Source organism: Canis lupus, chromosome 7 (assembly GCF_048164855.1).
Source record: "Canis lupus baileyi chromosome 7, mCanLup2.hap1, whole genome shotgun sequence".
Taxonomy (NCBI): Eukaryota; Metazoa; Chordata; class Mammalia; order Carnivora; family Canidae; genus Canis; species Canis lupus.
Window position 1 is genome coordinate 25,447,023 of NC_132844.1, and position 24,482 is coordinate 25,471,504.

A 24,482-nucleotide genomic window follows, 5' to 3' on the forward strand; every position below is an offset into this window, starting at 1 on the left:
TTTTCTTTTCCTCTTGATCAACAAAATACACATTTACTTCTAAACCAAGTTAAGACTTTTTTTTTTTTAAAGATTTTATTTATTTATGCATGAGAGACATGGAGAGAGAGGCAGAGACATAGGCAGAGGGAGCCTGATGTGGGATTCAATCCCGGATCTGGGGATCACACCCTGAACCAAAGGCAGCCGCTCAACCACTGAGCCACCCAGGCATCCCTAAACCAAGTTAAGACTTATGTGCTTTCAAGTATTGTTTTTATTTTCAATTTTAGCCTAAGAAATTTTTTTAGGGTTTTTTTTACTTCAACAGTTTTTCTCTACCCTGAAGGGGTTGCTGTATTTTAGTGGACATCTATCTTAAGAGACAAGAATAATGTATGCTACTGGGAGAATAGGGTAATTAAAAAATGTTTATTTAGAAACATTCAATAGGTATCTGTTGAAGTATGTGAGTAACTCTACTATTGGCAAGGAACTAATATGGTGGTAGGAGAGGCAGATTCATAAGCAGAGAATTATATTGCAATGTGGTGAGAGTAATGAGGAAGATATGAAGATAGGTATCTGTCTCTATGTGAAGCTATAAAACTAATGCAGCCTTGAAGTGTCTGGGGAAGACTTACTATAGGAGTTAATGCCCAGGGTGAATCTTAAAGAATAAGTAGTCAGGCAAAAAGTATGGGGCAGAGAGCCTGAGCAAAGACACAGAAGTGAATAGGGAAGAGTCCCGTTTGTTCCTCTTAGCTTCTGAATCCTTAGTCATTGGTAGTAGAGGAGGCTGCCCTAACCCTGCCACTGTTTAATAATAACAGAGAGCCCTTTGCAGATATGCTGCGAAGCACAGATTGCATGTGCAGCCATTAGGCCTGCATTGTCAAGTTTGCCAGATATCCTCTAACCACCTGTACATAAAACTCATTTACCAGGCAGCACAGGGTAACACAAATGATAACCACACCCACACCCATCGCCTGATGAATTAGTTTTCCTAGGGCTGTCATAACAAAGTACCATAGACGGACAGCTTAAACAGCAGAAATGTATTTATCTCAGTTCAGGAGGCTAGAAATCTGAGAGCAAGGTATCTGCAGCGTTGGTTCCTTCTGTGGACTCTGGGAATCTGTTCCATGCTTCTCTCCTAACTTCTGGTAATTTGCTGGCCATCTTTGCCTTTTCTTGGTTTATAGATGCATCTTCATGTTTTCATGCTTGTCTGTTTCCAAATTTCCCCTTTCTATTAAGGTACCAGTTATAATAGATTAGGGGCCCACCCTGCTCCAGTATGGCCTCATCTTAACTAGTTATATTTGAAATAACCTTCTTCTCAAATATGGACATCTCACACTGGGAAATACTGAGGTTAGAACATAGGACTTAAAAAAAAAAAAAAAAAGAACATAGGAATTTTGAAAAAACACAATTTAATTCCTAACAGTCCCTTCTCCAAGTAAGTTGTATAGCTTAAGGTAGAGTCTTAATTTCAGAAAATATTTATCAGGAATATAAATGCTTTGTTATTTGCTTCCCACAGCTTAATCTATCTTTTCCTACTCATTTACATAAAATATGTGTATTCTGTTAATTTCATATCATAGGTTTTATGTTTCATGGTGTTTAGCATTCAGCAAAAATTTACCTATTGGGTGTCAGAGTTAAGCCATTGTTTCATTAAATGCTGATGATTTTCAAAAAAATATTTCCCAAACAACATATTTTAAAATAAAATTAGTGCAGTTTAGTCATTGACACAATGTGATCAGAACTGCTGATCTTTAAGGTGTTGAACAATTCAATAAAACAGGAATATATTAAACTAGTCACAAATGAGGAATTATCGACAAAATGGTTGAAATGTCTTTCAGTTACTGAATTGACAATGGGAATACATAAGTACTATACTGAAACTAGTATAGTGATATCCAAGATCATTAGAGAATATGGCATTCACATGATCATTTGAGAATATGGCAATAACTAGTTTTTGTATTGGACTGGGGATAGCTTCCATAGGCAAAAGACTGGTGACAATTTTTTACATTATTACTACCGTATTTGATTGTTATTTTAGGTACCTGAGTAGCAGTACAAAATTTCCTCTTTGCTTATAAAATGGGTTTATTATCTACTCCTTTAGACATTTCATTATGATTTTTTAATTTTTAGAGTTCAAAAGATATACTATACTACAATATTCAACAGATAATACAATTTCTGGTATCACTCGCTTTTATCCAAAGCAAAATAATTTGGCTTTGTACTCTTTCAAATTTATTCGTTTACAGGGTAAACCTGGTTTTGCAGAATTTAATAAATGGATGCAAGCAGCTACCTGGGAAGGGCAAAGCATCCAGTTCACTCGAGGATCCTGTAATCTGATACTAATAATGTTGCTCTCCCTTTCAGTCCTAAGTATGTTCCATAATCTCAGTATTTCCTAGCCTCTCATTGGGACAGGTTTTGTTTTTGGCACTCTTATTACCGAAATTAATCTGTCTTGAACTGTTGGGTTGGCTAAGTTTTCTATTTCCCATTTGTTAAATCACTGTGGGAATGGTATCAGGACAACTATGTCCTGAATTTTCAAGGTCTTTTAAGCCTATTTTCTGCATCAGTTGGCTTTCCTCTCTTCCAGTCTCTCCCAGGCTTTTCTCTTTTCCCCTTTTGCTTAGCTCCTTTTACACTCAAGCCGTGTAGGGGATTTAAATTCCAACCCGGAACTCGGAATGCCGCGCCTTGAATGACGGGAATCGTAGTTTTCGTGACTCCTCCCTAATCGCTTTTCACGCCGATTCCCTTCCACAGTGAAAAACGACAACTCCCAGAATGCGCCTGCGGGGTAGCCACCCCTGTGCGCACGCGCCCTGAGGCCGCAGAATTTGAATCGGCGGCGTTGTTATTGACGCCATATTGGGGCCGGCGGCGGGTGGAATAGTCGTACAGAGGAGGGGGAAGCGGCTGGACGTGTTCGACTGAGCTCCTGCCGCCGCCTCCACCTCGCAATCCCTCCACATCGACCGCCGCTCTCAAGCTGCTGACCTTACTCGGGCTTACTCGTGGCCGCGTTCCAGCCTCATACCTGACGGGGCTGGTTTCGACTTCCGAAGGGAGCCGGTCTCAGCGCAGGAGCGCCTCAGGCGCGGCGCAAAGCTCGAACGGACGGCGGGGGCGGCCGGAGCCTCTCCCGGGGGAGCTGTGCCTGAGGAGGCGGAAGAGCCCCCCTGACGCGGCTGTCGTGAGCGGCCGCCACCGCCCCTCCCGCTCTCGCCTGGGCCGGCCCGGCCACTGCCCCTGCCGCGGCGGCAGCGGCGGCGGCGGCTCTCGCGTCCTCGCCGGCGCTGCACCACCCCGCCTTCCTGCTCTTGAGCCCGTCGGTTAGGCTCTCCTCGGGTCCCCGCTCCCCCCCCCCCCGCTTCCCTCACCCTCCCCTCCCGTCACCTCTCCCCGACCCCACCCGAGTCCGGCCTCGGCTGCCCCGGCCATGGCGTGCGGCGCCACTCTGAAAAGGACTCTGGATTTCGACCCGCTGCTGAGCCCAGCGTCCCCGAAGCGGAGGCGATGTGCGCCATTGTCGGCGCCCACCTCGGCTGCTGCCTCTCCGTCGGCGGCGGCCGCCGCCACCGCCGCCTCCTTCTCGGCCGCCGCCGCCTCGCCGCAGAAGTATCTCCGAATGGAGCCGTCCCCCTTTGGCGACGTCTCCTCCCGCCTCACCACAGGTGGGACTCGGCCCCGCGGCCGCCGGGGTGGGCTGGAGAACGGGGGTCCCGGGACGCGGAACCCGGCCCCAGGGATGGGCTTGCCGGGTTGGCCGTCCTCCTTCGCAGAAGTAGCAGTGGAGCGGCCGCATTTCTTCAGTTGGGTCCTCTGGCCCCGGCGACACAATAGAAGTGGCCTGATGTCAAAGGGGTGGGGGAGTCGGGAGGTGGGGAGGGCAGGGGCTGTGCCTTGCCGGGTATTGTGGGGAAGAGGAAGATCCTTTTCTTTGGGCTGAATGACTGGAATGGAGTGTTTCCGTAGTCTGGAGAGCCCCAGCGGAAATGATCAGAGAGGGTGATATTATTCATAAATTTAGGCGAGAGAAGAGTAACGTTTCGCCCGAATCTCGATATCTGTCTCCTCGAATCGATTGGTCGCAGCCCTTAACTGTGGGACTGGGTGGTTTGAGGCGAGGCAGCAGCCCCTCCTCCAGTTCAGACATGGCTGATTTTAGTACAGAGGGGGTGGGGGGTGGGGATGGATGTCACTGGGGCGAGATCTAGGCCTGTCATTAATCACCCACAAGAACGCCACTTTGGCTGAGTCAAGACCTGTTTCCCTAGCAGGGTCAACAACAAAGAAAATGCTCTTCCCGAGTACTGTAATATGATCGTACTATGCGTCTAGACCCTGAGAAACTTGAACTTTTAATGAAAAGCGAATTGTACTGAAAATTGGGCCTGAGTAGTTGCTTCTGGTTGGAGGTGCTTTATTTCTCAACAGGGTACGGTGGGGTGGCGGGGGGTGGGGGGGTGGAGAACAGCCTAGGCCTTGAGAGTAATAAAGAAATCAACCCAAGACTCTAAGGCACTTAAGACTGTCTTTGCTTTTCATCTTGAAACATTTCCTGAAAGTGACTATGGGGAAATGCCTTTTGGCTGCTTTGTACTGCATGTGTGTGTGCCCAGTTTTTTCTGTACTTTGAAAATCCTTGTGTGCCCCTGGCACAGTCCTAGGATAGGCTTTTTGTGGACTGGTAGTGTAAATCTCTTTGTGAGTATAGTATGCAAAGGTTTCATATTTGAGCCTTTAGTGATATCATTTGCAGACAAAGCCTTTTCATAGTTTAAGTGTTTTATTATCAGCTTTTAAAAAACCCGTGGGCAGTATATACCTCTATATTTGGTAACTTCCATTTGGAATTGTTTTGTTCAAGTCAGGTTTTTAAATATCCTTCCCCAGATTTTTAGGGACACCCTCAATGCCTAGGCTACCATTTCTGCTATTAAATATTTGACTAACTTAAGGATACACTATTTTAGAGTTTTAAAGAGTTTTCAGAAGAATTCTCAGTTTTATTTAGTAACTCTGCCTAAACTGCCTTGTATGTAAAGGCATTGGTTGATTGACTGTTAGGCTTTGCATTAAAAGACAATCAGTGTTATGAGCTGGTGATTAAATTATTTTTAGATTTTTGTCTTTTTAGTCAAATGATACTGAAAATTGAAATGATACCTAGGAATCCGTACTTAACAAATAAGGCCACTTAAAAATAGCCCTGGCTAACTAGCTATAAATTTCAGGGGAGCCGGTGAATTAATACAGTGTTAGGTTTGGGAGTTTAGTGTTAGGTTTGGGATATACTTTAGTATATCTCAATGCTGCAGTAGTCTTGAGCATATATGATTAACCAGCCAGGAGCTATATTTGTCTTCACTTTAAAGGGAATTTATTCAGGATTGTGATCTTTTACAAATCTGTCATTTCATTGATGCATTTGTAGCATTGGTTAATGCTGTTGGCTCCACATTGTCTCAAATTTCAATTGAGTGGATGATAATTTAGTAAATGACTGGAGTAATTGAAATTGTTTAAATAAGCCTGATGTTTCAAATTCATGTTTTCCAAAATATTGCTGTCATCTTCGGGGTGTTTTTAACATCTATTCTGGAAGTTTGATCATATCCTGAACTCTTAAAATCACAGCCTAATTGATCATTTTGAGCCTGCTAAAAGATTTAATTTTTTCAACCGACTTGAGTATTAACAGAAAAAGTTGACTTGAGGAAAGCAGTTGAGATTGTAAAGTTTTGAATTGCTAAAATTTACTTTTTTTTTTACTGTAATTTTGAATGATATTCTACATGAAGTTTAATTTGGCTTTTGTTTTTAGATGGCCAGCTTGGGTAGGCTCCTGTGTGGTTTTTGTAATGATGTCATAATGGGAGCTGCAGTGTTGTGCAGGTATAAAAGACCTTTTCAGTTATCATGTCCCCAATCTTGGAAATAATTTTTCCAAGCACTTAATTTTTAGATTTTTGTTTTAACAGTGGTGATTCTCAAACTTTGCAAGAGTAAATATCTGTATATCTGTGGCTGAAATAAATAGCTAGGGTTGGAAATGGAAAGTGATTTACCAAGTTGAGATTGACTAGGACTCTGCAGAAACTTTGTTTTCCTTTCATTTCTGTCCGTTCAAGTGTAATTTAAAAATTTAGAGCTAGAGTACTGAAATTATTTTTTTTTCCAGAACATGCATATAATTTATTGTTTTATCATTGTTCTTTTCTGGAAACTTAGTGTGTTTTGACGTGTAGTTGAAATGATGTTCTGGCTTTACTAGTTTGAGGAACTTGGGATTTCAACCCTAGTTTATTTTAGTCATCCCAGGAAGGTGATTCGAAAGTTTGACTTGATGACTGTTATTTAAATTATTTAAATCTGTATTTTTCAAACTGTTGCAACTTAATGCCAGGGAAAAGGAAAGGGCTGGTTAAAAAAAAAAAAAAGTTTTATTGGAACCAGCCAGGGTCATTCTCTTCCCCCCCCCCCCCCCCAAAGTATGGCTCATTGCAGGCTACAACTGCAGAGCTAGTATTTGTTATAGAGACTGTATTTTCCCAAAGCTCAAGTATTTACTGTCTGATCCTTTACAGAAAAAGTGTGTCCACTCCTGCCTTTCTAGGATGTCAGCAGTAAGGTTTATAATACCTGGGATGTGAAAAGGGAAAAGTGAATGAGGGTGGGGTGGGGGTAGACTGATTGGGAAAAATGAATACCTCTAGTAGCTGCATCAGTACTCACCCTGGTAAGTTAGTTGAAAAGATTCTGTGCATTCTGTATACTTCTCTGTTGGCTTTTGAAACATCTCACAATATTATCTCTTAGCCAAAGATTGTCATAACATTCCCAAGAACCAAATTATTTTAATAAAACTGAAATATCATCTAACATTACAAGAGACTGTCGGTCAAATCAAACACATTGTTTTTCATAATTGTACTGAATAAGTGGTTTGGTAAGGAGATCCTTCTGTGGATGTCAACTACTTGGGAATTTGCTAGGCACTTAAACACATTGTTTAGGTCTTGTTACCACTGCTCTGGTCTGCTTTAGGAATTGAGTTGGATGAAGAGTTAAATTCCTTTGTAAGAACTTATTGTATTTGCTGGAAACTTGCCATTAAAAATGGAAATTGCAGCTTGTGAATGGGGAAGGGTTTACAGGAACTTAGATTGTTCAGTAGACATTGATGCATGCCTGCAAACGGAGACACCAGCTGGCTTAAATGAAGTATAAACGGTTCTAGGCAAACAAATGAGATGTCTGTTGGAGGAGGCAGCATTTCACTTCAGATGTCATTTATATTGAGCCAGAAGTGTTTTTAATATTTTGTGGTTATTTAGACAGCTGTTAAATTGCTTCTAGTTTCTCAGTGGATTTGGCAAATAGGCTGTTTTTAATGGTCTTTGTACTTCAAATTTTAAACCTGATATTTTACTTAACCCTGTGTATGTAACTGCAGTTATTTCATATTCCTATGGCTTATGCATTTAAGAATTGTGTGAGTTTGTGGCTTTTAAAAGCAGACGCACAGTTGTATTCATTACTGAGCTATTTTGTTTTGAAAGAAGAAAAGCCTAACTTGAGCACAGAAACACATAAGGTAAACATGGCTAGGTCAGAGCAGTTAGCCCTTTAGTTATAGATGCTACTAGTTACCATGGTTGCCACAGAAATAATCTGAGTTGTAAAGGAGAATAATATATTTCTTTAGTTCTTGAATGGCTTTATAGGGAAAAAAAAATACACTGTGTTAAGTACCCAGGAGATCTTTTACTAAGTATTTGATGAACCCAGGAAGACACTATGGTAGAAAAACACTTCTGTCTTGAAAGGCTGTGAATAAGAGATTCAGTGGAATGAATTGCCCAGTTTTGCGTATTTTTTCTATTTGAAAACAAACTCTTGATTTCTCCCTCCACTTAAAGGATGCAGAATGATAACATGGCTTAAGTTTGGACCTCTTGGATAGGTGGTTCATCAAACTAGGTAATAGTGCTGGAGTGTTGGTTTTTTTGAGTACCTATAACCAGCAAGTTATGGTCCCTGCAGTCTTTGCGTTATCACTGTACTAATATTGTTGACTCACAGTTGTTCTCTGTACATATGTGAAACCACAGTGAATTTCTTGCCTTTGAAAAGACTACTTTGAAATGGTGTTAATACTTGTTCAAGCCTATGTGAACCAGTCTGGCTGGCATCTGCAGATGGTAAAGAGGTCTTCAACAAGTGAATATAGTTCAAGAGATTCATCTTTAATCTTATTGCTCAGTTTACCAATGTTTGTCAGCTTTCTAAACATCTAGGAAATGTAATCTATCACTAATAACTCAGTCTTGGAGGAAAGATTCTTTACAGGAATTGCCCCTTGGATTTTGAGAGGTTACAGTGGGTTATATGGGACTTGTATAGTTTGAAAGTATCCCAAAGGTATTCTTATCTGCCATAACTTCCCTCTTAATGTCTTATTATAAGGTTTTAAGATACTTCTCAAATTTATTGAAATAATAAATATAGCAATTAGTTTTAAGACTGATGAATACTTTTTCTGAGGCACTTGAAGTACACTCCATATACTGCCCCTCATTTTTCTAGACAATGATGATAAACATAGATTACATGCATTATAATGTTTGAGATAGTCCCAGTAGTAAGAATTTTACCATTTTAGGAGATCTGCACATTTGAAGAAATACATTTTTTAAGTTTTTAGATGATTTTTAGGAGAAAATATTTTGTAATATGAAGTTCTAGTCTCTTATTTCTAAAAGAATTGAATGATTTAGGTTATAGCAAGTTTCTAATGTGATGAGAAGATATTGAAGCTATATTGAGCAGGGAGGGAATCCTTGCAGGTAAATTAAAATTGTATGTTACATTGTCAGCTTTGGTGTTTATTTTGGGCCTTTTGATTAGACTTTTGAAGTATGCCAGATTGTTTAATCTTCTTTGTGGGGATAGGCTTTTATTTTGGTTGGTAGTGGTTTTTTAACCTTCCAGTAAAAGAAAAACAGAATATGCTTGTAGTTTGTCTTGGGGGGGGGGGGGGGTGTATGGAGGAGGTTATAACTTACTTTCCTCCTCCCTTTAAGAAATTGTAAGTCATTAGTTTATGTTAAATGTCATAGCATGAACTAGTGCTTTGCAACATTTTGATTATAGTATAATAATTACTATAATCAAAATGTGATATACGTTTCTGGGATTTGACTTAATTTTTAGTTTCTGGGTCTATTCATGTACCTGGTTTTTCCCAACATTATTAAAAATTTAAATATTTACTTTAATTCAAGCTTTATGAACCTCATTTGAGTTCCAGATACTGTGCTGGTTAAGCAAAGAGTCTGTCAAGGGACTGATAGAGCCACCACTGTGGATACTTCATTAGCTAGGTAAACTTGAATAAAAATAACTATAATCTTTATGCTATCTCAGTATTACTTGTTTTAATTCCTTGTAGGCATTTATCTATGTATGCATTCTATCCACTTTTGGTAGCATAGGTTTTGAAATTGTTTTACTAATTAAATCACACTGTTACTACTTTTGAAACATTAAAGTGATTTTTTTTTTCTTAAGATGATAGTTGAAGCTTGTTCATTGTTTCTGAAATTGTCTTTATTTTATGATGTATATTCTGACTTTGGTTTAGTATCCATTTTCATTTCCATTACTGTTAATTCTTAGAAAACTACCTCCAAAAATCAAACTAAAGTTTGGAGGGGGGACCTGGAAGAGTTGATTTTGTTTCTTAAAAAAAAAAAAAAAAAAGGTATTGGACTGATCTAGCAATTGAAAAATAGAATGTAGAGTGGAGGAGTGCCTACCTGGGTGGCACAGTTGATTAACAGTTTGACTTGGTTTTGGCTCAGGTTGTGATCTCAGGGTCATGAGATTGAGCCCCAGGGTCTCTGTTCAGCAAGCAGTCTGCTTGAGAGATCTTCCTCTCCCCGCCCTTATCCCCCGAAAATAAATCTTTTTAAAAAAAAGAATATAGAGTGGAATTTGAAAAATTGCAGAAAGCCAATTTTTCAAACATTACTGTTCCTAAACTTTTCCATTTGTCACAGAGAATTGCCTTGTTCCTGTTACTAAAGTATAATTCTCTGATAGAAAAACTTTTCTAAGTGGTATAATTGGTTAAAAGTACAAGAAGTTTTAGGTTGATGAGACCGAACAGGAGAACCTGATGCTCACTGCAATCAGCCTTGGCCTAAGGTGAAAAAGGGTATGTTATCAGAGGCTGGCACTATTGTAATTAGTCCCATATGTGTGGCAGTGCTGACTTAGCAATTTAGAATAATTCTTCCTTTTAAAACATCAGTAAAACATTTCTGGTTAGATATAGATGCATGTCCTAAGAAGAGGCAGTTTAGAGATGGGGAAGTATCCCTTATATAAATACTTGAGTGTAACATGAAGATTTTGAAAATAATTATTCTTGCCAGTGATCACAGTTTTAGGACTGGATAGATGAGACTCCTGCACTGCTTTGGTTAGTTACTGTTTTCTTAACAGTTTGAAGTTTCAGAGAATTGAAATATCAGTAATTAGTAGTCATCTCTCTATCTCTGACATCCTGGTTTTTAAAAAATTAGCTTTCCTCCTTGTTATTTATTGTAACTTTAAGTACTTGTGGAATGAATACTGGCTAGGTATTGTAGTATTATAATACTGGGGAGGGCAGTAGATGTTGAGCCTAAGCCCTGACGTCATGACGACTCTACCTTGTTCCAGCTTTGTTGTGACCTTTCAGAAGACATTGAACCAAAGTCACATTCTCTTCATCTGTAAAATAATGCACTTGATGTAATATCTGCCTTTAAGGGTGGTTGTGAGGATTAAGAGCATTTCTCGTCCCAAAGTGTTGGAGATAATCACAATGGGGCAACCTCAAATGGAACATTTTATACTGTCCAGCAATCCTGCCATTCCAGTGAATAACCTTGCTTCTACTTCACAAATAGAAGCCATCAAATGGCAGCTTCGTTTTTCCCAGTACCTACACTACCAATTTTTGTGCTAATCCTGTTCTCCTTTTAATATTACTGAAGAAGTTTAAACGAAATAATTAAAGCACTTCACACAGAGAAGGATTCTCTTTCTCTGAAAGAATCTTCTCCTCTTGATTAAAGGAGGAGAATCTTGCAACTGAATCTTTGCTTTTGGCTTTAAGTATTGTTAAGATTATACTTAATCCATTATAATATAAGAAATAAAACATCCTCATTTTCCTTCAGCAGTCATCCAGATTCTTCGACTTCAAAAACAAATTGAGAGCGCTTTCAAATAGCTCTTGTCAAGTCACCAATGATTTCCATGGTTTATAATCAATCCTCATCTTGTTTGACCTTTCTTAGAGCATTTTATACTATTCTTCCATTCCTTTTTGAAATAACTTTTTGAACTCTTCCACTTTTGGTTGCTTTCTGTTTTCATTTGGTCATTAAAGTTTGGAGTTCTTGGTTCTAATTCATCTGCACTTTTGTTTAGCTTAATAGCTCCGTAAGCAATCACATGCATGCTCCTGACTAGTTTTCACTTACAGATGAAGCTCTAATTTATATATTTAGTTCAGATCATTCCTTTCAGATCTGGTCATGGGGAATTTGGACCTTTTATTTTTATTGTTAGATCTTCCCAGAAGCCATTCCTTCCCCCAGAAGTCAGGATTAAAAGTGAACTGTGTTGACTTTTAAATATTCACAGCTAATTTACAAATATATGGGATAAACAGATGTCTGTGGACTTCCTCATTGCCTTCTGGTATGAAAGGTAGTCTTAATTGCTTTTTTAAAGCAGATGTAATAGAAAAGTAAATGCATTTGTTCACTGTCAATCACATAACATGAATTTCATATTTTAAGGAAGATGTTTTAGGAAAAATGAATCAATATATGTAAATGTCATGTAATGAGTCTAAGTTTAATTTGGTTTACAATCAAATTTAAATTGATTTACAGAATATTTTCCTGCAAGAGAGGGGCATGTCTAATTTTGAACTACAACAGACATGTAGGTTAGGGTGACATATTTTTGTACTTGAAGTAGTCTGCTTTCCTTCTCCCCTCCATTTCCCAGAATGTCCAATAATAAATAAACCAACCACTTTTCTTTTTAATTGCCACAGTAGATGAGTTATTATTTTAAGGAGGAGACAAAAACATAAATGCCCACAATTCAGGCAAGTAATATAAATGAGTGAAGTAAACTACATGGAATTAGTGAATTTTATTTTAACCTTGCTACTCCTCTGCAGCAAGAAACACATATATACTGTCATCTGGAAACACAGTATATAAGTGCAGAATCCCAGACTGCATCTCTCGGAATCTACATTTTAACAAAATCCCCAGGTGATATCTGTATATGCATTAAAGTTGTAGAATAACTTAAGGATTTCTACATGAAAGATAGCAGCCGCTTTTTAGCGGCTGCTGAATTTGGCCACGTATTCCAGTTTTCTTCTCTTAACAGTACCCCAGAAATCTGACTTTTAGTTAAAATCATGAACTTTTTAAATGTTGGCCATAAATTAACATTTCTTTTTAAAAAGAAGCTATTCAGGCCAGAGATGTCTTTGGGCTGTTTACGTTGTGTATCATCAGTTTGCAACATCTGGTTTCCATGTAAGCTATAGCTTAATGTGTGTGTGTGTTTGTGTGTTATGTGTTTTAGGTGCTTTAATAAGTACTTGTAGATGGGTTTGTTCTTTAGCTTGATTGTGTTGCCCCAGGGTCGACCTCAAGGAGTCTGCTCTCTTTCCTTCTGGACCTTACTTTCTTTTCATGGCCATGGTTAACTGGAATAGAAGCTGGACTTCTTGCCATGGCATTAAATGTTTCCTGTGGCATGTATATTTTGGGTTTTGGATTTGGGATGGTTCAGTTTACTCTTTCCCTTCCCCGTTTACAGCTTTTTTGGTTTTCCTAGATAAGCTATTTGAGAAGATGTTTAACAGATAATAAAGAACTAAAAAACAAAAGCAACAAAGTTAACATTCCTTTAGAAACTGATGTCATAAAATAGAGATATGAAACTTACTGGATATTAGGGAGGAATCTCCTGCTGATTGAGCATTTTTGGACTCCTTGCAGTAGTGACTCCGATTGTGCAGTTAATTTGTAAAATTTATACTTAGACCTGCAGGTTTTAGCAAATTGAGTCCTTTATTTCAAATAAGTAATCATTGGCTATTATAGTACCAGTGAAATAATAGAACTTGACTTGTAGTGATTATGATTTTTCTTTCTGTTGTTGGAGATAATTGATAAATGAATGTGTCTTTATAGCAAAATATTATATGTTGTAAACTTAGAATCTAAGCCAGTTGCTTTTGAAGGTAATAAATAATTACTGAAGGTAATAAATAATTACTGAAGGTAATACCTTAATGTTTATATAATTTTGTGCAGCAATATTATGCTTATTAGGATTTACCTTAATCCAGATAGATGTTAAAATTCTACATGTAGGGGATGTTCAGGTGGCTCAGTCAGTTAAGCATCTACCTTTGGCTCAGGTCATGATCCCAGGATCCTGGGATCGAGCTGTGCATCTTGGCTGCCTGCTCAGCCAGGAGCCTACTTCTCCCTTTTCCTCTACCCATCTCCCTGCTTGTGTATGTGCTCTCACTCAAATAAGTTAAGTAAATTAAATAATAAATAAAATCTTTAAGAAAAAAAACACTTCTAGATATGATTTGATAATCTTGTGTTAAAATTTGGTTCCAGGTCCCTTTGATGTAGTAGCAATTTTAAAGTGAATTAAAAATGGCATCAACTCATTCTTTTTAGTTAGATAGCTCTTGGCTGAGTAAGAACATTGTCCTTAAGATTCCTTCAAAGAGAACATAAGAGCTGTTTTAGTTTCTAGACATATCCTGGGAAAATACTTTATTTACAAAGATGGGCTTCCATAGTGTGACTCAGTTGTGTATGTTGACATGACAATGTCTAGTATGTAGTTCAGAGATCTAGATTTGGTTTGTTATTTTATTTGGTACAGTTCGGCAGTTCCTTATTTTTAGGTCTTAATGCCAATTGCAGGTTTTCTGTACTTAATTGTGTACAAGTTTTTTCATTTGTGTTCTACCTAGAACTTAGAAAATTTATTTATTTATTTTTAATCCCATTGTTTGAGTTGGTTAGATGAACTTTATTTTTTCAAAGATACTTCATAGAGAAATGAAGGTGATACAAAAATGTTTTATATACCTAAACTTAAACTTTTTTTAATTTAAACTGTTAATGAGACTTGTTATGTTTGATTTACTAATTACGTCAGTGGGAAAACAGCAAGTTTATGCAGGTCTAAAGCAAAAGTTTAGTTTCACGTCACATTTTTAGACATCTTATGGACTGTATCTAGAAGGACATTTGTAGTTGCATCTAATTCCATATTCCTCTCTGCTCTCAGTTTCACCTTCTCGCTATTTCTCTTACACATGTCGACTTATTTCTTAATCCCATCAACTGCTTTCTTCTGTATTGACCTTATTGTGCACAGGCTTTCTTAAGTAATCAGTGGCAACTAAAATGAATAAAACAGTTTGGGAGTAGGCTTAATACTGCCACAAGCCAGACTTTTTCTTTTCACATTTACCTGGATTTTTTGCTCAGTTTATGGGTTTTAAAAAATACTCTTGAGGAATAAATGCTGGCTCATTGATAATCTCTCATTTGTTAAGGAGAAGAATTTTATTGGCAATCTTAATGGCATTTACTAGATTTGGGAATGAAAATGCCATTAGTCACAGAATTTTCTCAGACTTTCATGTAGACCTAGTGAGGTGGAAGAAATCTTAGTATTTTATGGTAAAAGGAGGATATAGTTTTTAGGATTCTGACAAGGGATATAACCACCATTTGTGGTGTAGTTTGATATGAAGATAACTGTATATTTTGCTCTAAGTGATTTGCTACAAATTCGTCCTGTGCACATAAGCCAAATATGAAGGCAGCATTATTAAAACTGGCATGTGCAACTGATATGTAAGTGAAGCTTCATTTGACTTGACTTTTTCTTTAATGGACCATAGATTGTGTTGGCAACACACTATTACGTATTATATGTACTTGGAATAAAATGTCACTTGGCAGTTTGATGAAAGATGGCTAGATTTAAGTAGTTTAAGACTAGGTAGACATAAGAACTTTATTGATGAATGGAAGACCTCTATCCAGCTGATATAAGAAGCAACTTCAGTCAGCCAGGTATCTAGGTTGAATTTACAATGTGAGTTGTGGAAAATTGAATCTGGGGAAATTTCTTGAGTTAATACCTTTAAAACTGTATACCTCTCCAAATTGAGATAAATGAGTTTGAGACCCGAAGTTAGCTGAGATCTTGGTCAAGTTAAGTTGGATTATTCACTGAATAACACTGTTGTTTACATGTTACCAGTATTAGAGCATTTATGCACATGACGAGGCTTGGATGACATAGTTGCATCATATTAGATGAAAAAGCATTGAGGCAAAGCATTCAAAACTATTCAGCTCTTTGGGTGGTTCAGTCAGTTGAGGACCCTACTCTTGATCTTGGCTCAGGTCATGATCTCAGGGTCCTGGGATAGAGCCCCACTGCATGGGGCTCCTCAGCAGGGAGTCTGCTTGAGGATTCTCTCCCTCTTCCCACCCTCACATGCGTGTTCACATGAGTTCTTTGTCTAAAATAAATACATCTTTTAAAAACTCTTCAGCTCTTTAGTTGATAGTATCAAGTTGGCAAAGGTGTAGTGCACCTGGAACTCTCACATATATATTGCTGGTGGGGATGTAAAATGGTACAATTACTGTGGAAATGGTTTGTCAGTTTCTTACCATGTTCTTACCACATAATCAGGCCATCCAGTTCCTCTTCTAGGTATTTATTCAAGAGAAATGAAATTCATCCACCTGTAGACTTGTTCATGGTAGCCTTATTTATAATAGCACCAAGTTGGAAGCAATTCAAATGTCCATTAAAAGGAGATTGGATAAGGGGTGTGTGCATGTGTGTATGTTTATATATAGACATGATGGAGTACTAATTAATAAAAAGAAAGGACTTACTGATACATGAAACATCATGTATGAATTTCAAGCATTTTACTGAATCATACACAAATCTATACTTTTTATGATTCCATTTATATGATACATTTTCAAAAAGGCAAAAATGTTTCAAATAGTGAAAGCAGATGAATATTATGGTAATGAAGGTGAGGGGTGAATAGGAGCATAGGAGAACTTTTTGAGGTGATAAAGTTCTTTATTATGATAGTGGTGGTTTCAAGACCTGTATGCATGCATTTGTGAAAACCTTTCAAGTTGTACAATTAAATTGGTGAATTTATTTTGTAAATTATATTTAAAGATTCCTTAGCTTGTTATAGCATCTCTTAAGTATTAGATTACCATCTAATACAAAGCTAAATTTTAAAAGGTTTTACTACATTAATCTTAGGCTAGATCTTGTTTGACCCCTCTGTGAATCTTAGGAAACCCAATTTTTTTTTTTTTTTTTTTTTTTTTTTTTTAGGGAACCCATTTCTATCAAGGTACTTAACTAAAACTGTTCAGGAGACAGCCATTTTATTTCACACTTGGTATCTTCATTTTTATTTTAATTTTTTTTATTGAAGTTTGATTTGCCAACATATAGTATAACATCTAGTGCTCATCCCATGGTACCTTCATTTTTATTTTATTTTATTTTTTTAAGATTTTATTTATTTATTCATGAGATACAGAGAGAGGCAGAGACATAGGCAGAGGGAGAAGCAGGCTCCATGCAGGGAGCCTGATGGGGGAATCAATCCTGGGACTCCAGGATCAAACCCTCTGCCAAAGGCAGGCACTAAACCGCCAAGCCACCCAGGGATCCTGGTACCTTCATTTTTAAATCACAGACTATTTCAAATAAATGGAAAAGACTGAAAATGACCATTTTTAATATAAACAAATGTTAAGATTCTGAAAAATGTTACAGATAAAGTACTCCTTATTCAGTCTTCCAGTGTGTAATTCTGTAGTGCTTAAGCCGCAGATTCTTGTATATGTAACAGGTTTGTTCACCCACAAAATTTACACAAATAGAGCTTCTTCATGGAATGTATCTTTTTGCAACTTTTTCTCAGTTAAAATAATGAAATTGGCAGGAACTAAAATGTGTAAGGGGACTGACTGTCCCCTCAGGGTCTTCTTCAAAAGCCCTAAAAGTTCTTACTGGGGAAATAATACAGTTTGAGAAAAGAAATGGGAGAATTAAGTATATACCTAAAAAAACAAAACAAAACAAAACCCCACCAGTATTAAATTTTTTAAATTTAATTTTAAATTAAATTTAAAAAATTTTCATCTTACACAAATCTTTAGCCTTCAAGTAAGCTTTCAGTTCATTTTAAAATTAACACACCATTGTAGAATTAAGGTGGTGATAATTGCCACCTTAATTTTTGTTTAAATTTGTTTTGGGTTGGGATTAATAAATTTAGGATGTAGTTTCACATGGATAATCTAGGAGCTATGGTGGTTGTAGGAAAGTCTGTTTCGAGGGTAGTGGAAACCTCAAGGGAGGGATTTTCTAAAGAGGCTAAATAGTAACTCTATATTGAGTTATTAATCTTTCCAGAATGAACCATACTGGCCAAAGGATACACGCTTGATAGGATTTTATCTGTTTAGATGGTTGTGGTTGAAGGTAATGGCACTGTGGTACAGTGGTTCTTACTGAGTACCTGTTATGTACCACTTTATGTGGGTTTTTACACCCAAGATTCAGAACAACACTTTTTGTTGTTAATGCTGTAATACTTCTGTTGGACTGATGGCCACGACCATTTAATGTATGGTAATTTTTTAGTTCCCCATCAGCTTTGTCATTTTGTTTGACCTGCTGTCAATTCTCACTGGTTTGTGCTTATATATATACTTATAGTGCTCCCCACTTCTAATTATTTATGGTCTTTTCAAAGACTGTTTAATAGTTCTGTGTGTGATGAATAAGTAGCCTTTGAATTTGGGATTTTTAAGACTCTGAGTTAAACTAAATTGAATTAGAAGTTCACAAGACTCCCTTTACTTTGAATGAAAAACTTAAATTTGTCTTTTGCTAATTAGTGCTCAGAAAGAATGGTGTTGTAGGATATAGCTCAAATCCTGGTGGTGTGTATATGCTGTTTCTGAATGAGTGCCCCCATTAATGCTGAAACAAATTCCTCAAGAATATCAGTTGTCTGGATATTATTTGAAGAAAATATTTTCAGTAGATTGATTGTACTAATTGTTGGAAACAGCCTTTTTTTTTTTAAGCTTCATAGTTTTTATCTTCCCAATTTTTTCCTTCTAGAACAAATTCTGTACAACATAAAACAAGAGTATAAACGCATGCAGAAGAGAAGACATTTAGAAACTAGTTTCCAACAGACAGATCCATGTTGTACTTCTGAGGCACAACCACATGCATTTCTCCTCAGTGGACCAGCTTCACCAGGTAATAATAAACTTAGTAAGTGAAAGGAAATGTTACTTAGTATGGGAAAAGGTAATCTTAAATTGCCTTTAATCATTCAAGTTTCTGTTTCTCCCCCTTGGTTTAAAAATGTTTATACAAATAATTCATGATCTTGTAGAATATGGTACAAAGTAAGTATTTGCTACCTGGATTCCCACTACTCAGAGACAACCACCTGGATATAATACCCCTAAGTGGACTTCCCCATAAGGGTTACGATTTGTAGCCTTCATTAAGACAAAAATATTAACTTTCTCTGTTAAGTGTAGATGCACCTTACCATGGTTGACTATTATGCCCTTTTATGAACTTCTCATAATTATTTAACCACTAATGAAGATAATCAGACTGAATTTCCGGTAATAAAAGTATTTACAAAAGTGTCCTCGTTCATGCACCCTCATACATTTGTCCTGTTAGGATAGATTCTTAAAGGTTTGCAAACTGGCTCTTAGTTTAGTAAAATTCTCAGCAAAATAGTTTTTCTTGTGACCAAAGTTGCCTGCCCCCTTTCATTTCCTCCTCCCAGCAGGGATAAGAAAACCTATCAGAATAAAAAACCATTCAGGGGCTGTTGGCTGGCTCTGTAGGTAGAGCATTCACCTCTTGATCTCAGGGTTTTGAGTTCGAGCCCTGCATTGGGGGGTAGAGTTTACTTTAAAAAAAAAAAATTCAAAGGCTATAAAATAGTCATGAAATTAGATTAGGATACATAAAATTGTTCAAAACTAAATTCTGCAGTATTCCTGCCAGCTTGGGGGGTGGGGAGATAGGTGTGTACATGAGTGAAACATTGTTAGGGGGAGGTGAGGGTAGAGATTAGATTTATATCAGCAGGAAACTAAGTTCATCATCATTCAGTCAATTTATTTAGATCAATTAACTGGCAGCCTCAACTAACAAAGCTAGGAAGATAGCCTTCATAGTTACAAAGTTGTTATACTTTATCTTGTGATAGACACAGCTCTAACAAGCATATTAATTAAGTGGTCCCAGCCATGCATGTTACAAAAAAGTGAAAAGAGGATTGGGGGTCCAGGGACAGATACACAGAGCAGGACAATTGATAGAAAATCTATGTATTTGAGTGTGTATAAAAGACTTGCAGCAGTGTTAAAATAGATACATCATGTCATAATCCTGAGTTTTCAAAAGATTAATTTCAGATGTTCTTTTCAATAAATAATGATGTAAGTTCGTTAAGTAGTACTTTAAGAGGAATGCATTCTGAAGAAATCTTTTATATCAAGTATCACTATCTGATGATGCTAAGTGGCTGTTCCATTAATAATCTTAAGCACTCTGAACCATAAAATTTAACGTTGAATATTAGGATTATATTCACAGTATTTATTTTTACCTAGCTGTTACTCCTTAACTAAAAAACATAAGCTTTATTAAGTTTTGTTTGTATCTTGTACTTTTCTCCGATTACCTTCAGACTTTTTACTTTATAATTTGATTATATACATCTTGCTGTGTTTTTCTAGAGTTGTAAATAGCTGATAGTATTAAACCTGTTTTAAGACTCCTTGGGAAATACTGTGCTAAAAACTTACAGAAAATGCTTTCATATGAACACTGAAAAGATCCAAATGAAACCTCTGCATTTAGAAGATCCTTTTTATGATGGCTCTAAATCGTGCTTTTTTTTTGGGTTCATGTTATACATAGGGACTTCATCTGCAACATCCTCACCATTAAAAAAAGAACAGCCCTTATTTACTCTACGACAGGTTGGGATGATCTGTGAACGTTTGTTGAAAGAACGTGAAGAGAAAGTTCGAGAAGAGTATGAAGAAATATTGAACACAAAACTTGCAGGTATGATATTATTTTAGAATCTCCTAGAAGCTCACTGTTAAGAAATGCATTATTTCCCACATGTCCTTAATGTCGGTTAAATTATCCTATCTATCCACTGGTTACAGTATGTTTTCTAAGAACTGGAGAATTTCAGTTCGAGAAAGGAATTTAACTTTCCTGTTGCTCATGGCCCTCCTTAGTGACCTCAAGAAATAGTATTACTTAACCTTATAGATCAGGAACAGTATTAATGTGAACTAGATTTTTCTTTCGGTATTCCTGTGCCGAACACTTGACTTGGCTATTCACCTCAATTTGCTTTTGGATTTTTAGACTACATCTTTCATGAGAACTTTCCCATCAGTCTAGACACATTTATTGTGTATGGTCAGTTAATGAGGACGTTTTTCTCCCTGATTTTTAAGCCAGATTCTACTGGGTATTGATAGTGTAAGCTTTTTTATTCTAAAGTCTTAAATGAAGGGGCTAACATAGGCAAGAGAATTTGCTTAGTTATGTAACATCTTTTTCTTTTCTTTTTTTTTTATTTTTTTTTGTAACATCTTTTTCCGTGACAGTTGATTAGGCTACATGTGGATGCTTTTGGACATATTTGTTAAACTTTTGTTTTTCTGTTTCCTTTCATTGAAGTACTTACTGCCACTCGGGGATCTCTGGGTGGCTCAGCGGTTTAGCGCCTGCTTTTGGCCCAGGGCGTGATCCTAGAGTCCTGGGATGGAGTCCCACGTCGGGCTCCCTGCAATGGAGCCTATTTCTCCTTCTGCCTGTGTCTCTGCCTCTCTCTCTCTCTCTCTCCATGTGTCTTTCATGAATAAATAAAATCTTCAAAAAAAAAAAAAATACTGCCACTCATAGATCACTTACAGTAAACTTTCAGAGTAGAAAGATAGCCTTTTTAATAAGTTAAGAAATAAGCTCCTACCCTATACATGAGGTTGATTTGGACATTAGTAGGTTTCCTGACCAAGCTCTGTTCTTTGATTTGATAAAACTAATTACTGTTACAGAGGTTATGGGTCTGATTCAAAGGGCCAATTTAGAATTGTTTCACTATACATATTAGATTTTTTTCAGAGTTTATCTGGCTCTAATATATTAGTACATTTTGCAAATTTTATAATTGATATGTACCTTTATTTATAGAACAATATGATGCATTTGTGAAGTTTACGCATGATCAAATAATGCGACGATACGGAGAACAGCCTGCTAGTTGTAAGTATCTCCATCTTTTTTGGAGAAGACAATTACTGTAATTATCTATATGCTCAAGAGAATTTAACAAAATCATGGAGAAAAAGGTTAGAGGAGGTAGGCAGCAAAACTTTACTAAAGTTTTACTTTCAGTTACTTAAATATGTAGGGCAGCATTGGGGTTGAAGGTCTGGTATGTCTTTGAATTTTGACCTGGACTTTGCACTAATTTTCCTTTTCCTCCCCCTTTAGATGTTTCATGAATCACGTTTTCTGCATTTGTGGGCTGCCTTGTTCCTTGTTGAGTTGTTGCAAGAGGTCCTAATTATGACATGCAGCAATGCCAATACCCCCCTGTGAATACAGGTTATTTCAAGCTTTCGTCAGTGGCAACCACTCTTAGGCAGCAACTGGTTTTGGAAATTACCCTGATGTCAGTACCATCTGGATGTGGACCTTTGCTACCTGTATTAATGCCAGTGGCCTCATTTGCTGTATCATTACAATTTGGCTTCTTATATTAATATGTTTGAAAAGGATTAAAGCTGGTATTCTAAGAACATGCCCTTCACTGGTTGTGTAAATAAAACTGTAGAATGACACTTCAGATGAAGTTAGTGTGATTTTAATTGTGCACTACAACCAAGCTGTAACCAGGTATTAATAATTTAGAATGTAATCCCAGGACATTATTAAGCAAATAGTCTACAGTGCTTCCTGTGAAATCGTGAAAGAGGGAGGGCATTTCTGTATTCCAGGACTTCTTGGGGTTTCAGAAAGGATTTACAGGATTTTTTTCCCTTAAATTTTTTTTTTGGGTAGTTTTTATTTATTTTATCAGTCTTTTTAACAATTGTTTATTGCTGCATTTTTCCCCCCAGTGTGTTGTCGTTTTATTGGCCTTATATATAGTACTGGAATATAGCTGGAAGAATAAAACATTTACTTCTAATCTGCTTTAATGTACAGATGGGTAGTATCTGAATAAAGCCAGTGTTTTAAATGTAAGCATTTTCCAGGAATCAATGAAGTTGATTTTCCAGTAAGATCTAAAAATCTTTTCATATACCAAATAATGTAAGATGTGAGTGCTATTTTCAAAACTGAGTTCTGATTCCAAATTGTTTATAACTGACCACATGATAGAATGTTACATAATAGATGTTTTAACAGCTGTAAATTTTTTACCTCCATGGTATCAGTAGAATCCAAGTTTTTTTTTTTAAAGATGATAGATGAAAGCATGATTCAGCACCTTTAATTCCCTTTCCAAACACAGCTTTGTTACAATGAAGTGAGCAAAAAAAATGCTTCAGTGATTTCTTTTGTTGAATTCTTTTAGCATATTTCCACTAATTAAACCAATCATAAATGTACTGGGGCATTTATATTTATAATTGACCTAATTAGTGGAAGAAAGTATTTTTTTGCCTTTTTAATTTTGGTGATTATACCTCATCAATTCCTTGTTTAAACAAGGCCAGGGCTTGAGGGCTTTCACAAGATCCTCAGATAATTCATATGCCCATTAAGTGCTTGAGAAAGGTTGGTATAGTGCAGGGTAGCCATAAATAAGGTGGGTAATTCTACCTAGTTTTAATGGACTGATAGAGAGTCTCAACCTTAGCACTACTGACAGTTTGGGCCAGATCAGTCTTCATTGTGGGAGCCCTACTGTACATAGGATGTTTAGCAGCATTTCTGGCCTCTACCACTAGATGCCAATAGCACACCACACCACACCCACCCATCCCACCCCCCACTTGTGACCACCAAAATATTGGGATTTCTAGGAAAATGCAGGCGGTAAGTTGAAACATGGAGGGGTGGGAGGTGAGTGAATATAAATACATTTTATCCCTTCACCCCAGTAAGGACAAAAATGATCAACACGCTTAAGTAAACATGTGTGAATTTTCATATATTTAAATTGATAAAAGAACTGGTTTTCAAACTTGGAGGGCAAGGTACTAAGAGGAAAATCCGTACTAGCAATCTCCACGGAGCTGCAAGTAATACAGTTTTAATTCTAGATTCAAGTAGATCAAGAATAAAATTTCCTCTGCAGTCAGATTTCTGCCTATTACCTTACCAAAAGGTAAATATGGGCTACCTTAATGATTTCCAGTAATTGTGTGAGGTAATGCCAGAAAATAAGAAATGTAGGCAACCTCTTGAATTTAATTGTAATTAGATGGACCCCAGTAGTAGTACTAGTTGACCCCAGTACTCTAGTCCAAATACCAACCATAGTTAATCTCAGAAAGATATTAACTACCTAGGGATTCTGAATTTCCAGAGATCCCTGAAATTACTTTTCAAAGATAAATAGCTACAGAATTAACATGTGCTAACTGTCATTCTTTTAGTAAAAGGCAATACTGGTATGGTATTATACTTAGGTTGCTATAACGTGTTCAGTAAATCCCGGATTAACAAGGCCATATCACCAGGTATAATTCTATTTTTGAGGAAAAATAGGCATAGGCAATCTGAGAAAAATAGATATTAGAGATTTAGAATATCAAAGTTATCTTTGATAACTTTGGCTTACAGCAAGAACTTCTCTCTCTAAATAAAGAAACTAGTAAATAAATGAAACATTAACAAATGAGACAATTTTTTTTTTTGTATCAGCAGTATTAACTGGAGAGCTTTTAGGAAAGAGTCCCAGGTTCAACTCCTTAGACTGCTCTGGAAGGTTATGGGGAGAGAAGCACTGTTGGAATCTATTTAGGTAATCCAAGCGGCCAGGGTTGGAAATAATTGTCTTTGTCTTATTTGGGTTCTCTTTATTCCTTTAGTTAAAGTTCTACGGTAACTGGTGTTTAATAAGCAAATATTCTGGTAAAGCACTGCCACCCTTGTCTATTCCTAGAATGGCTCTAGGAATTCTGTTCCTATACTTGCCCTAGGTAAGGAGCATT

At 37.1% G+C, this 24,482-nt stretch overlaps 1 protein-coding gene across 1 annotated transcript; it reads left to right on the forward strand.

The window, feature by feature from the left end:
- Window positions 1-2,885: 2,885 nt before the first annotated feature.
- AKIRIN2 (akirin 2) lies at window positions 2,886-22,162 on the forward strand. The gene is made up of 5 exons (XM_072832119.1): window positions 2,886-3,713; window positions 18,370-18,513; window positions 20,209-20,358; window positions 21,505-21,576; window positions 21,808-22,162. The coding sequence occupies exons 1-5, from the start codon at window positions 3,479-3,481 to the stop codon at window positions 21,816-21,818; spliced, it is 612 nt and encodes a 203-aa protein (XP_072688220.1). The 5' UTR covers window positions 2,886-3,478; the 3' UTR covers window positions 21,819-22,162.
- The last annotated feature ends 2,320 nt before the right edge of the window (window positions 22,163-24,482 follow it).

What these genes read in the sequence shown, in the direction of transcription:
- AKIRIN2 (XM_072832119.1), top strand. Translation starts at nt 3,479, where the DNA reads ATGGCGTGCGGCGCCACTCTGAAAAGGACTCTGGATTTCGACCCGCTG. An exon ending in CAGTGGACCAGCTTCACCAG is followed by an intron (nt 18,514 to 20,208) that starts GTAATAATAAAC and finishes TGTTATACATAG; the next exon opens with GGACTTCATCTGCAACATCC. An exon ending in ATTGAACACAAAACTTGCAG is followed by an intron (nt 20,359 to 21,504) that starts GTATGATATTAT and finishes CTTTATTTATAG; the next exon opens with AACAATATGATGCATTTGTG.